This window comes from Macrobrachium rosenbergii, chromosome 49, assembly GCF_040412425.1.
Source record: "Macrobrachium rosenbergii isolate ZJJX-2024 chromosome 49, ASM4041242v1, whole genome shotgun sequence".
In the NCBI taxonomy this organism is placed as follows: Eukaryota; Metazoa; Arthropoda; class Malacostraca; order Decapoda; family Palaemonidae; genus Macrobrachium; species Macrobrachium rosenbergii.
The window spans coordinates 8062908-8076949 of NC_089789.1; the positions used below are offsets into that span (position 1 = coordinate 8062908).

At 41.0% G+C, this 14042-nt stretch overlaps 1 protein-coding gene across 1 annotated transcript in view; it reads right to left on the bottom strand.

Annotated features, from left to right (window-relative positions):
* Positions 1 to 696: 696 nt before the first annotated feature.
* Positions 697 to 14042, bottom strand: part of atk (artichoke) — a 64729-nt gene continuing 51383 nt past the window's right edge. The window contains exons 2-9 of the mRNA XM_067092594.1: positions 11292 to 11577; positions 10607 to 10742; positions 7938 to 10262; positions 7536 to 7689; positions 5920 to 6083; positions 5423 to 5528; positions 4775 to 5019; positions 697 to 4351 (exon numbers count right to left, since the gene is read on the bottom strand). Coding sequence (XP_066948695.1) covers positions 1496 to 4351; positions 4775 to 5019; positions 5423 to 5528; positions 5920 to 6083; positions 7536 to 7689; positions 7938 to 10262; positions 10607 to 10742; positions 11292 to 11548 — 6243 coding nt within the window. The 5' untranslated portion in view covers positions 11549 to 11577 and the 3' untranslated portion in view covers positions 697 to 1495. The remainder of the gene's footprint in view (positions 4352 to 4774; positions 5020 to 5422; positions 5529 to 5919; positions 6084 to 7535; positions 7690 to 7937; positions 10263 to 10606; positions 10743 to 11291; positions 11578 to 14042) is intronic.

Here is a 14042-nt window from a genome sequence, read left to right on the forward strand (position 1 = left end):
TGGCTCACTGTGAATTGATCTCATCTGTTTTGGTTTTATATACTGGTTATTAATGACAGTAATAAGCATATACATTTTATCAGTGCGATGAAAATAAAATAATATATCAGCCTTTGGTAGGGAAATCATGCTGTACGATATGGTTGGGAAACCTTTAAAACGAGTTTCATTGAATATAAGCTAGGCCTATATTGAGACTTATTTCCAAATTGCCAAACACTGTTGATAAAAATGACATGAACGCGTTCTATTACAATCTCCATCTTAGGCTAGGACGCGAGGTGTTTCATCAAAGATCTACAGGACGTACAAATGTGACCAGTTCGAAGAGAGGAAAATCACTTAATATGACGTTCGTTCGACCAATTTTTGAGTACAGCTCCCTTTTATTTTATTCGGGGGTTTATGTAACTCACATTTATAAAACGGAGATACTCTTCGCATCCTTTTTTTTATACCCATAGATCTAACACAATGTTTCGCCAAAGCGACTGGCCAATTTATATCAGTACTCCTCTAAGCCTGATTAACGGATCTCCATATAGCAAGTGTGATACGTACAAATTAGGACCATCAAATTTATCTTTATTGTTTTCTCAAATTAAAGTATCCGTTAATGTAGCTTCCGCTATTCCTATTAAGAAAAAACGCTGAACCCCTAGTGTAATAAAAATTAGGATGAAACCAAAGAAAAAATTAATATCAAAAATTTTATTACATAATAAATTCTATCACAGTGTGAAGAAAAATTATAATAGAAATGGACACAACCAATTCCCCTTCAGTTTACAGATGTGTAAGAAAACATACCTTGTCCAGGTTTTTAGAATGGCTAAATCTTTTACGACAGTACTTCCCACTAACAGCTAAAGAAATATATTATCATAAGAATGTCTGACTGGATATTCACAAAAAAATACTGGAACTTTAGTTATTTTTATTTCTGTTACCCTGGCGTACCAAAGAGGCAAATGCATGCTTAATTCTCAAGATGGAGCAATAGACCCATTAGCTTGCCTCAATGAAGGAAAGTAAGAACGGATTTTTTTGTTCTTACTCCGGTCGCTATAAAAGGTATATTGTCTATGGTAACTGGGTATCAGAATTTGCTGGAATGAAGAAAAAAGGGATTGGAGGTTAGCCACTTTATTCAAGTACTACTTCGATCAGCAGAGTTAAAAATAGTAATCAGAGATGGCGTTAAATAAATCAGAGGAAAACTTGAAGGTAACTGGATAGATGCCCATTTCCAAACTCGTTTGGTGGAAGATTATGTTAAGAAAAATATGTTTTACAATTCATCTTGTTACTCTCGTGGTCAAATATTTATCATACATTGCATATATCTTTATAATTTCACTTGACTTTATGTACAATTATATATTAAAATCTGAAAAACCATCCTAATGTTCATGGTACATACGGAAATTCTAGAGTAATATATAACACGAAGACGTTTATAAAACATCTTATTCTGTATAAAAGGGTAAATGACTTATCTGGACAAGGCGCACGTGAGCCATATGCCAACGAGGGACGCTATATAAATAATGCAAGATCCACGGGATATTCCAGCACTACTTTTAGGTTTATTTCCGCCTACGGGCAACTGGGCATACGGGTCATATTCCCTGAAATAATTACTGTAGTACCAGTCGATTGCATTGCCGTCGTTCGCGTCGAATTCCGTGTTGGGAATCACCTCTTCGTGGGCGAAGTCGCTGAGACTAGCCCCGCTGTCGTGGGGCAGCTCCTCCGTTTGTTCGGTCACCTCCTTTTCGTTGGCGGTCTCCTGCTGGTTGTTGTGAATCTTAACGCGCTCAATGGTTGGTATGCCCCCTCGGCCGATGCTCTTGCTCGGACTGATGTACGTGTTGTTTGGCCGCGTACGAGCTCCCGGAAGGGGATCTCCCGACTTGTCCACTGGAACGATAAATCCTGGTCGATACCTCGTTGGCGTACTGGAATCTGAGATGGTTCTTTCCGAACTGGAAGGCCAATCGCTATCTTCGTGAGGATGATCAAATGGCGATTGATAACTATCATTATCATCAGCATAGGGGCCATAATAGTCTTGCTGTTGGTTTGGTAGGGCTGCGTCATTTGCTGGAAAGTTGTCACTGGAAGATGTAAGGGAAACATCTGGGGGCAAATCTTTCAGAACAGTTACTCCATCTCCTAAGAGAGGGGGATAGGTTTCAGGGGCTGTTTGAGGAGGATAGTTTTCAAAACCTGGTTGAGGAAAGGTGTCAGCAGCTGGTTGAAGAGGATAGCTGTCAGATCCTGGCTGAGGAGGAGGAGGAGGAGGATAGGTTTCTGGTGGTGGTTGAGGAGGATAAGTGTCGGATGCTGGCTGAGGAGGATAGCTGTCTGATGCCAGTTGAGGAGGATACTTGTCTGATGCTGTCTGAGGAGGATAGGTGTCAGACGCTGGCTGAGGAGGATATGTGTTTAAGGCTGGCAGAGGAGGGCTGTCAGAAACTGGTTCCAGATTACTGTTCTCATCTGTGTTTTTGGTTGTTGCTGATTCAGTAGAGGAGAAGAAAAAGTCTGTTGTTGTTGCTGTTGATGAAGATGTAGATGAGGAAGCTAATGGGGGAAGCATTTCAGTCGTTGAAGAAACGAAAACAGGTGATTCTTGGGTTTTAGCTAAGCTGGAATTTGTATCTGGCGTAGAGGTATATATGAATGGTTCAGGAGTTGTAGTCAGTGGGAGGTTGTTCACGTCAGGCAGACTGATATTTTCACTGCTTCGTTCTTCTTGTACTTCCTCTTCAGCAGCATATAACAAATCAAGAAGATCCCCAAGGGTAGGCGATGTGTTTGCAGTATTTAAAACACTTTGGGTTGTTGATGCATTTGCTTGAACCTCTAATGGGAGCTCTGTGGAATTATTTTGAATGCCTTGGTCTCTAAGTATTGCTGGCATAACGCTGGGCATGACAGTACTTGCAGAAAAGTCAATAACAGTACTTTCTAAGCCAGGCGTTAAGGCAGTAGAAATGTCATCACTCTCGGGTAAACCTGGATACAGTGAAGTTGTTCTGTCCAGCTGTGTCTCCTTCTGAGTACCAGAAGAGAGATTTCCATCTATTACCTGGCTCTCTGAAGGAGCCATATCTGCAGGAGGCTTGGGGGTGAGGCTTGACAGAGTAAAAGTTGTAGACTTTGTTACGATAAAAGCAGGTGGTGCTGTTGGTGTTCCATGATGTAACACTGAAACATCCGGTGCTTCTACCACTGTTATTGGATGATTGGGATCCTCAGGCTGATACGGCTGAAAGGGTTCACCTGGCTGGTAAAGAGAAACACCTGAATGGGGATGAATAACCTCTGGGTGTGACCACTGTGGCCCATCCCACACAGTACCTCTGGCACCTGAGGATGCATCAACTGGTGATGGAAGATTTGCACTATTTGAAGTTGTCAGAGATGGATGGATTGGCAGAGACGGATTTTGTGATATCTGGGGGTTGCCATGGTTTATAACAATTGGCTGCGCTAATTGTACTGGTCTTTGTTGATGAGAAGAAAGTCCTGGTAAAAAGGGAGTGCCAGAGTTCGGTCCTGGTCCAGCATGTGTAGCTGGTGGCAGAACTGTCATTGTTGGCTGGCTCGGTTTCCTCCTTTGATTTTGATTTGGTTGCTCAGCTGGCCTTGATGACTCTGCTTGTCCTGGATTTGGCTTTGTTCTCCATACATTTGTGGGTCTTCCTACATGAAATATAGTTCCAGGAATACCAGAGTTTAAATCATCTTCATTTGCACTTGAGAAGTCTGGAGAAAGTACAGTTTCTACTGAAGGAATATTGGTATTTTCCACGGCAGGGGCAACAAGACCAACAATATTATCAAAACCAGGAATAGCGGAAGGTCCTCTGTCCAATGATGGTGGAGGCAAGTCTTGTCTGGAAGGTGGTGGTGGTGGTGGTGGTGGTGGAGCAGGGAATAGAGGGTGAGGGCTGACTGGTCCATCAATCCATATAGGCTTGTTACCATCAGGTCCTTTCATGGGCTTATTGAAGGGCAGTTGGGCAATTTCTGGTGGGGGAGCAGGGCCTGACGCTGAGTCATAATCAGTTACATAACCGGATTCTTGGCGACCTATTGTTGGCAAACTAGCCCAGTTGACATTAAGACCTATGTGAGGAAGATTTAAGTTACTCAGGGATTCCAGGATGTTCGGAAGAGTGGGCAGTTTAATTCCACTGAAGAGGCCACCACCAACACCATTGGAATCCTGTATCTTGACGTCATCCACATGGTTTGTCCCACTGGATCCTGCATAAATGGTTGGTGTGTCACCAGTCACCGTGTGTATACTGGATGATGATAAGAGTTGCTGTGGGTCCTGTTAAAAGAAAATTACTTTTTCATTATTGTGTGTTTTCTTATGAAAGAAGTACCAGTATTTCGCCAAAACAGGGACATTTAGTTGATTTGTTTTATGGTGTTTTTTTAAGCTGGATAGCTAATTACCGCAAGCTTTATGTATAGACAATTAGGAATTTAATTTCACATGGTCAGTATTGTAACAACTATTTAAAACATGAAAGAGAAAACTAAGCACATTGTAAATAATGGCCAAACTTATAATGGCATGTCCTTATGGTAAAAAATTACCTTCCTCAGAGGAGAGCAACGTACAAATATCTATCATCATATTTTGCAATGTAAAAAAATATCCAGCTGACAATATCATTCTTAAGCAGTACCTTAAACCAACTAACTATTACAGTAATTTAAAGACGGAAAAGTTACAGGGGAATCATACTTGATCATTAGATGGTAATTTCACTGCTTCAACATTCTGCTCTGCACCAGCAGTTGCAGGTGGCTTTTCAGTTGTGGTGACTTTGGTAGGCTTCTGGAGATGGTCGATGTCATGAAGGTTATGGACATGAATTGGGTTATCAACATCGAGATACGAAGGTCCCGTGGCACCTTGAGGAATCGTGTCTGATAGGTTGGTGAGGTGCAGAAGGGTATTCACTGCTCCAGTGTCCAAGGCTCCCCCTCCTACAAAACAGCATTTGGGTAATGCAGCTTGGCTTATGTTGTGTAGCAATGTTACGTACTTATGAATCTTATTCTACCAAACTTTTCAGTGTTTTTATTAGTCTCTTAACAAATGTCTGAACACTTGAAATCTCAGCTTAACGGCATTATCCTCAAGAAAAAAGGAAATACTAAAAACTACTATTTTGTTTATAAATCCTCATACACCCATGAGGGGATACCATGTTGTTAAACCATCAAGAGAAACTTATCCCAACACAGTGATTAAACTTTAGATTCTCACATTTTGTATAGCTGACGAGGCAAACACGTGATTAAAGCACTGTAATGACTTTAACATTCAACTTGCAACTTCTTGTCTTGCAAAGCAAGTTCACAAAACAGTAACCTCTCCATAATTTACCTTGGTGTCCAGCAGTGAAGAGCAAAGGATCCAAGAACCTGGGAACACAGTTCTCCTTCTCGTCGTTAATGAGTCGACTGCTGCATATAAATGCTTCCACTGGCACCTGCAAATGTGAGATCGTGGCTGTACCAAGTAAATTTAGAGTGAAAACATGTCAAACGACCCATCGAGAAATTTCTTCCCCTTTGCTGGTTGACCTTTCATTGTCAAATGAAACATCTGACTGGTAAAAATAGCATCTTGCCTTCCAAGGTTACCAAATGAATTCTAAAAACGAATCTGGCAGGTTACATGGCACGAATAAATCACTACCGAATGCCACTGAGATCAATCCTTAGGAATTGCGTTGAACTTCAGAACTCAATGTCGTAACCTATTAATCATGTGGACAAATCAGTAAATGTGACCAAGATGAACCTGGGAAAAGTACACTCAATTAATTTCTCTGCTTCTAATCGTAAATCTTCACAACGAATGTGCTTAGTGATGCTCACCTCTGTGATGGGCAGTCCTTCGTACTCGGAAGGTGAGGCGCAGACGGGGATGCCCCTCAGGGATTCTCCTAAGATGGCCGTCCTTGGAATTCTGTAGTCGTCAGGGTCTTCATTGAGGTATTCCTTGAGCCACACTAACTCGCAGTCACACTTGAATGGATTTCCTGTGGATTATAAGGATCAGCGTGAGAGTAATAGTACAGCACACAGAATCTGCTGGTCAGATTCACCAAAACTCGGTGTCCTCACAGCGAAAGTACTTTACCTTGCAACGTCTCGATTTTCTCATCCTTTTTGGATGGGCCTTCCGCTGAAATACTTGAATCCTAAACGGGAAATAAATGAAGAAGTTCTTCTTTACTGGGTGGGATTCGAATCTCAGCACTTGCCAGGAGGAAAAGATTTCCACTAACTCACTACTATACAGAGAGTAACTGGATTTGCTTCAGTATGAGAGCAAATACTCTCTTTTTTTCGGGTGGAATATAAACAGAATTTCATTATATGTTCATATAATGGAAATATATTTTCTACCTTTATACATCTATCTCTCTACTAGTTATCATTCACATCATCCGCTTAAAAGATTATAGGATTGAACTGAATACAGAATTTAGGCCAGAGGCCAAGCACTGGGACTTATGAGGCCATTCAGCGCAGAAACGGAAACTGACAGTAAAAGGTTGGAAGGGTGCAACAGGAGGAAAACCTCGCAGTTGCACTAAGATTCAATTGTTATGAGAGGGTGGACGGTAAAGATGGAAGAAAGAGAATATGAAAGGAGGTAGAGTAAAAGGAACGAAAGGGATACAGCTAGGGACCGAAGGCACGTTGCAAAGAACCGTAAGTAATGCCTACAGTGCACCGCATGAAGTGCACTGACGGCACTACCCCCCTACGGGGTAAAAGATTATGAACCCTGAACAATAAAAAGTCTATATCTTAATATCATCCCCTTAAATATTCTCAATAATTCAAGAGAAAAATCCAGCTACAAGGACTGTTCAAGTGGACAGTCCTTGCAAAGGGAGAATGGTGTTAATCATTTATTTTGCCCTTCATATATCATATATGCCCAAGAAACTCTTATCACCTTAGTTCATATCCTGCATACCAGATATTTCATAAACATCTTCTGTATACTTCATGATCACATTCTTTCTTCATTTTTCTTTTCTCACTTGAGCATTACGTTCTGTGGAAGCATAATAAGACAACTAAGTGACTAGAATACAAGCTAACTTGAAAATAGAAAGTAATATAGTAATAATACGAGGCAGAAGATGAAGAAACGCATTATCTTCTCTTGGATACTTGAAAAACTGCAATCACTTATCTTCACTACCTTATTTTAAGCATATCTACAACATAAGCTCATACGGTCTTAGTCTTTTGCATATTGTACTATTGTAATATTATCGTTATGAACTATATTAATACTGGCACTTGTCACTAACATAACTGTCTCACGTGAGTTCACTCACACATTCCAGTCCCAAGCCCAATTGCGGGGTTGGCACCCTAACTTGTACTGTACCAAGTTACAGGAACCCACGAACAAGCGACAATGGGTCCTGACGAGCGTCGAAAACCAAAAGATTAATGGTGAGGCTTACCACTCATATCAAGGAGTGAAAGGCCAGTGATGGTGTTTCCTAGCGCCTTCAGGTGGAGGCGTCTCAGCTGATTGTTGTTGAGGGTGAGGACTCTCAAGGCCTTCTGCTTAGCAAATGCTCCATCTGACAGCCGGCAAAGGTCGTTGTCGTGTAGCTTGTAAGGACAGAACACCAGTGACATTATGAAAGGTCTACAGTTCGTGAAATAAGTTTTAATTATCATAGGTAGTATTATCACACAAGTTACGAATAACCTACAAAAAAAGTTATAAAACCTTGACTATTTTTCTTTCGTTGCGTTTGATCTAGAATATGCTACTGTAATAATAATTTCTAACACTGCCAGCCCAGCTGGAAACTGAACGCTGAAATACTGACACAAATGTGAGATTATATTCTTACCATCAAGACAGTCAACCATTCAAGCCAGCGAAAACTGTCATCTCTTATTTGGAGTAGGTAATTCCCACTCATATCTAAGACATCTAAAGATGGCAGCCGGGCTAAGGCATCCGATGGAACCTCCTGCAAACCATTGCGGCTTAGATTCAAGAAGTTCAGTGAAGGCATGTTCAGGAAGGCATGATCTCCTATGTCAGTAATGACATTGTCTTGCAATTCTAGACTTCGCAGAGAAGAAAGATCCGAAAAGGCAAAGTCTTTCACAACAGATATCTGGTTCTTACTGATCTGAAGTTCCTTTAGTGCGTGCAGTGACCTGATTGAATCCGGATTCAGTTCAACTAAATTGTTGTTCCTCAGGTCAAGAGATACAAGGGATGACATATCAGAAAATGTTCCAGGCTCAAAGGTCTGCAAGCCATTGTTATCAAATTTCAAGACACTTAAGTTGGGAAGGTCCTGAAACGTAGTGTTTTTCAAACTGCTTATATAGTTGTGGCTCATAAATAGCCCCTGAAGGGCTAGAAGACCACGTACTTCTTCACCAAGTTCAGTTAGAGAATTGTTGGTAATATCCAGGATTCGCAGACGCTTGGAATTGGTGAAAGTACTCTCACCTAGATGTGAGATATAATTATGACTAATATTCAACTTTTCAAGAAGTTTCGTGTTGGAAAACATGTCAGGATGCAGTGACTGGATAAAGTTTGCACTCAAATCTAGATCCCTAAGAACACTCATGTCTCGAAAAGCAGTTTCACTCAATGTTTGAATGTGATTTTTAGAAAGGTCCAAATGCTCCACAATCCTTAACCCAGACAGATGTCCCTCTGGAATTTTATTTATGACGTTCTGACCGAGCTTGAGAATAACTAGTGAACTAAGCTTTGTCAATGCTTCTTTGGGAATATTTTGTACAAAATTTGAAGACAGCTCCAGGAACTTCAGGTTTGGTGTGTCTAAAAACACGTCCTCTTCAATGGTAATTACTTGGTTATGAGTTATGTGTAAGTACTGCAAGGAGGTTAAGCCTTTGAACATCCCATTTTCTAAGGACATCAGTTCATTGAAACTTAGTTCTAATTCAAAGAGCTCTCCAAGTTCAGAGAAAGCATTTTTAGGTATCTTTGTTATGCTATTGAAGGACATGTTAAGGTTCTCCAAGTAAGTGAGACCCGTGAAAGCATTCTCACCAATGTTAGCAATCATGTTAAAGCTTATGTCAAGGGTACTGAGCTGTGAGATTCCCTCGAGGAGAAGGACGTCAACTATTTCTAAATCATTGTGAGAGATGTCAAGAACTCTCAATTTGGGAAGATTCCAGACCTGACCATCATAAGAACTTTTGATAGAATTGTGACTCATGTATAGCTCCCTTAGATTAGGCAGATCTCTAAACATTCCCTTATTCATCTTCCCCACAGAGTTATGATTCAGCTTCAAAGCCTCTAGTTTTCTATGACCTCCAAAGTTCTCAAAGCTCTTGGATGTCAGTCGATTTCTACTGACGTCCAGGCTCCGTAAGTTTGGAAGTGCACGTGCAATGTAGATCATTTCCGCCAAGAAAGTCAGGTTGTTTTGCGCTACGTTGAGATGCTCCATAGTGGGGGATTCTGTGAAGATGTCTGCATGGAATTCATTAAGCTTATTACCTCTGAGGTCCAGTTTGCTCAATGCCGAGAGTCTGAAAACAGCTCCATGCTCTATTCTCGAAATCTGATTGTAGCTGAGGTTAATCACTTGCACAGTTGGCATATCGACAAACGTACCCTTTGCAAGCTCTGTAATTTTGTTGTAGCTGAGGTCGAGAATCCGGAGTTCTCTGAGGTCCCTGGCAGCCAGGACTGCCATAGTGACATCGACAAGGTTATTTCCAGATAGTGTCAGTTGCTCCAGTGTGGTCAGAGTTCTAAATGCTCTCGGGTGAATCCAATCGATGACATTGTTGGAGAAGTTCACTTCCTTCAAGTAAACCAGGCCTTCAAGGGCATTGCCATGAATTTCTTTCAGCCGACTGTTTGCGATGTGAACTTTTTTCATGTTAGGCATAAACCTGAAAGCCGCAGTTGGGATGTTCGCGACCCGCGAGCCGTCAATTTTCAGGAATTCTAGCTTCGACAAAGAATAGAGCCGTGGTATTTCAGTGATATCTGTGTTCTCCAGCACGCAAGTTCTGAGATTGGCCAAATTATCAAGAGCATCAAAAGGCATATTGAAGAGCTCAGGGTCTGTAATGTAGATATGTTGGAGGGACGACTCAAGTCCGGCAAAGGCATTGCGATTGATGCCCACCAATTCATTGTTGATCAGAAACAATTTGTTCACCTGAAATGAAAGAAGAATACGTTTACCTCACACAAACAGTTAGTTATTTAAAATACCGAGTTTGCTTGCACGAAAGCCAGAAAATGTTTAACATTACACTTCATGAAAACAAAAGTCCTGTGAACAGGCGAATACAGAAAAATAACCAAGTGTACATTATCTGCAAAAAGCTGAGGGCAATCATATCACAGAAAACTAATCGTCGTGAACAGAGAATACTAAACATCCATGATGGCACCTAAAGATAAATCCATTTCCAGAAGAAAATGACATGATGTATCATTGAATCCTTTACCAGCCTGTAAATTCTAGATTTAGTCCCACCCCAGAGGTCTTCTACGCACCTGCAGAGATCCGAAAACTCGAGCTGGAAGGACGTGGATGCGGTTTCCCACGAGGTGAAGTTCCTCAATGACTAGGACCCTCTTCATGAGGGTCTCCAGGGCCCTCATCACTTTGTCCAAGACACTGTTCTCACATCTGGAACAGATTCGTGTTGATGTGGCAGATGAGGATATTCATTTGATACCTAACGGGGATATCTACATAATTTTGACTGATACAGGTAAAAACATGACTTAAATGAGCTGCCATTCTCAATCAAGATACCTTAATCACCATTATTGGCATAAAAACAAAAATATGCATGAAAGTACACAAACACAAGACGTGACAAGGAAAGGTTAAAAAAAGTTAATATCACAGGAAACATTCAAATTAAAAATTAATCAAAATATGTTCAGCTGGCATGTCCTGTGGTAAAAAGTGGAATGAGTATAGAATTTAGGCCAAAGGCCAAGTGCTAGGATCTGAGGTACAGTAAAAGGAGGAAAACCTGGCAATCGCACTATGAAACAATTGTTAGGAGAGGGCGGAGAGTACGATACAAAAAGAGAATATGAACGGAGGAGGTGCACTTAAAGCAACGAAAGGGGTTGCAGCCAGGGGCCGAAGGCACGCTGCAAAGAACCTTAAGAAATGCCTACATTGCACCGTGGCACTGGCCTTCACTCCAGAAAGGGAACTTACTTGACATGTATCTCCGGACCGCGTAGCTGGCACTTGCAAGGCTGCAGCTCCCCTTCCGGAGGGCAGGACAAGGAGAAGGCCTGCAAGCGGTCGCCCGCCTCCGGTTCGTATATCACCGTCAGACTGCTGCTGGGGGACGTCGTCGCGACGAAGGACGGCCATATCAGGAGCAGTAGGATCGTCCAGAGGAAGGCGGGGGATCCCCCGGGAAAGCCTTCCTTCCGGGTCCGCCGAAGCCGTGAGTAGGATCTCGCCATCACCACCTCCCGAAATTCTTGGGCGTGACCTGAAAGAAAGGAGGGAGGATCTTGAACGGCGTGGAAGGCAAGAATGGGGTTATGGCTGACCCCTGCAGGAGGCGAATTAAAAACATCCTAACGTTGTCATTAATTTCTGGATTCCCAATGATGACAATTATCTCGTTATTTCGTGTTACCGATGTTATTTATTTATTATCAGTGTTTAAGGAAAAAAGCGCTTTTACTGAAATCAATAAATGCTTGAAAAATCTCGGGATAAAACTAGTGTTTCAAAGGACGTCAGTGACGAAGTGTGTACACAACCATCCCCGTCTGTCCTCATGAAATCTGAAGCCTGAAATCAGATGCTATGGACAGATTTTGGTGTGTCTTAGGATAAAGGAAATAACAGTTGGGTTAAGTTATATAGATATGTATCTGTAACTGAAACCTACGAGCAGTTCAACAAAAATTAATTATCGAAAAAAGGAATATACAAATTCACTCACTCTGTCACACACACACAAATACTTTGACACTATAGGTAACTTTTGCCTTGTTTTATGATGCTACTACTGTTACTACTTCTGTCCTCAACTGCATTTCCAAGAAGAACTTCCATGTATTAGTATCGTTACCATGTAAGTAGTTAGTGTACTTACATTACAAAACAAATAAACAAAAATCAACGGCATCTACGTCATTAAAAGCTTCCTTTCTTACAAATCGCCTTCATACCGGTGAATGCAAGATGACAAAACAAACAGAGAGCGCGCATGCCGACCAAAAGCAGTGAAGGGGCCAAGATCGCTGCCGTTTTACTCTTGAAGTTTGCCTTTCACAAGCTGACAGACATTCTTCGGATTGAGAACATGCTCATGTTTATAGGAACCAAGTCTCTGTTGGTCTGAAGAGTCCTGACGTCCACACCAGCCCTTCTACTTCTTTTCATGCCTTACCACACTTACGGGCTGCATTAGGCCAAGGACCTGGCTGACATAAGGCCGACTTAATTCAAACCCACCGACCAAAGTCACTTTCCAACCTAGGCCTAAAAATAGACTAGAGAAAGGAACAGGAAGGAAAGAAGAAAAGAAGGAAGAACGTTGGGCTTGACCACTTAGGACGCGATGCACCTGCCTCTTGAAAGAAGGAAGGTTATATGAGTCGAAAAAGCGGAAGGAGATAGAGAATTCCAAGTCATGGAGTGGAAGGAAAGAACAGAAACAGACACTGAACTGCGTAATCCAAAGAAGGACTGCCAATTCACTACACTTTGCGTTTTGAATAAACCTAAGGATTTTTTTTCTGACAACCTGCAGCATCAAAAGAAAAATAAGGCGTTAAAAATCATCATTTCATTAGGGGAAAAGATCGCGACGCCAGTTTTAATAACCGTAAATCAATCAATCAATCAATCGGGGAAAACATAACACGGTTGTTGGCTCCGATTTTCTCTTCTTTCTCTCTCTCTCTCTCTCTCTCTCTCTCTCTCTGTCTCTGTCTTTGCATTCGTTCGAGTGAAAGGCTTCTTTGTTGACTTCACCTCGTTCTTTGATTTATCTCTCTCTCTCTCTCTCTCTCGTGACAGGGCGAAATGCTTGCAGAGCTGGGACCATATCATGCGCGATCATCTCAAAAGCAAAAAAAGTGATTTATGCTTCCTTTAGATATCTTAATATTCCACCTCTTTTTACTTTGCAACGAAAGCGAGAACAAAGCGGATTTGAATAATAATAATAATAATAATAATAATAATAATAATAATAATAATAATAATAATAATAAAATAATAATAATAAAAAATATATTTTGAAAGGGCAAAAAGTTACATTCCTCTGAAAATGTCCTCTCTACATTATTATAAGACTTGTTACATATATAAATATGTATATATATATATGTATATGTGTGTGTGTGTGTGTCTGTATGATGCACATATGGAAATGTTCCCTATGGTATATGCTCGCACAAACATATAGGGCATGTATGGTTTACATATTTCCAAGAAAATTAATGATAATGCGCATGAGGATTTAAATGAAACGATTTTTCTTTCAATGTAAACACTTAATAATATACGTACATACATATATAAATAATATATATATATATATATATATATATATATATATATATATATATATATATATATATATATATATATATATATATACCATTAATTGAATGGGAAAGAAGCAATCACACAAAGTCAGTAAGAAGTGAGAATTGCCTCCAAGGCGAACAACAACAATAACCAACGATCGTGCGACGCCAGGAGATCGCAACAAACGGATGAACCCCTTCGAGATAGGAAAAACAACAGGAGGATTATCATCGACGTGAACGCCTGAGTCATTGGACAGCATCCGCCCGTCGGAGCCTCCGAGGTGAAATCCCTGTAATTACGAGGCTAAAAGTGTTATGGCATAATGGCGCTTAGAAAGCAGAACGGTTGACGTACGCGCGGGGCGAGAGAGAGAGAGAGAGAGAGAGAGAGAGAGAGAGAGAG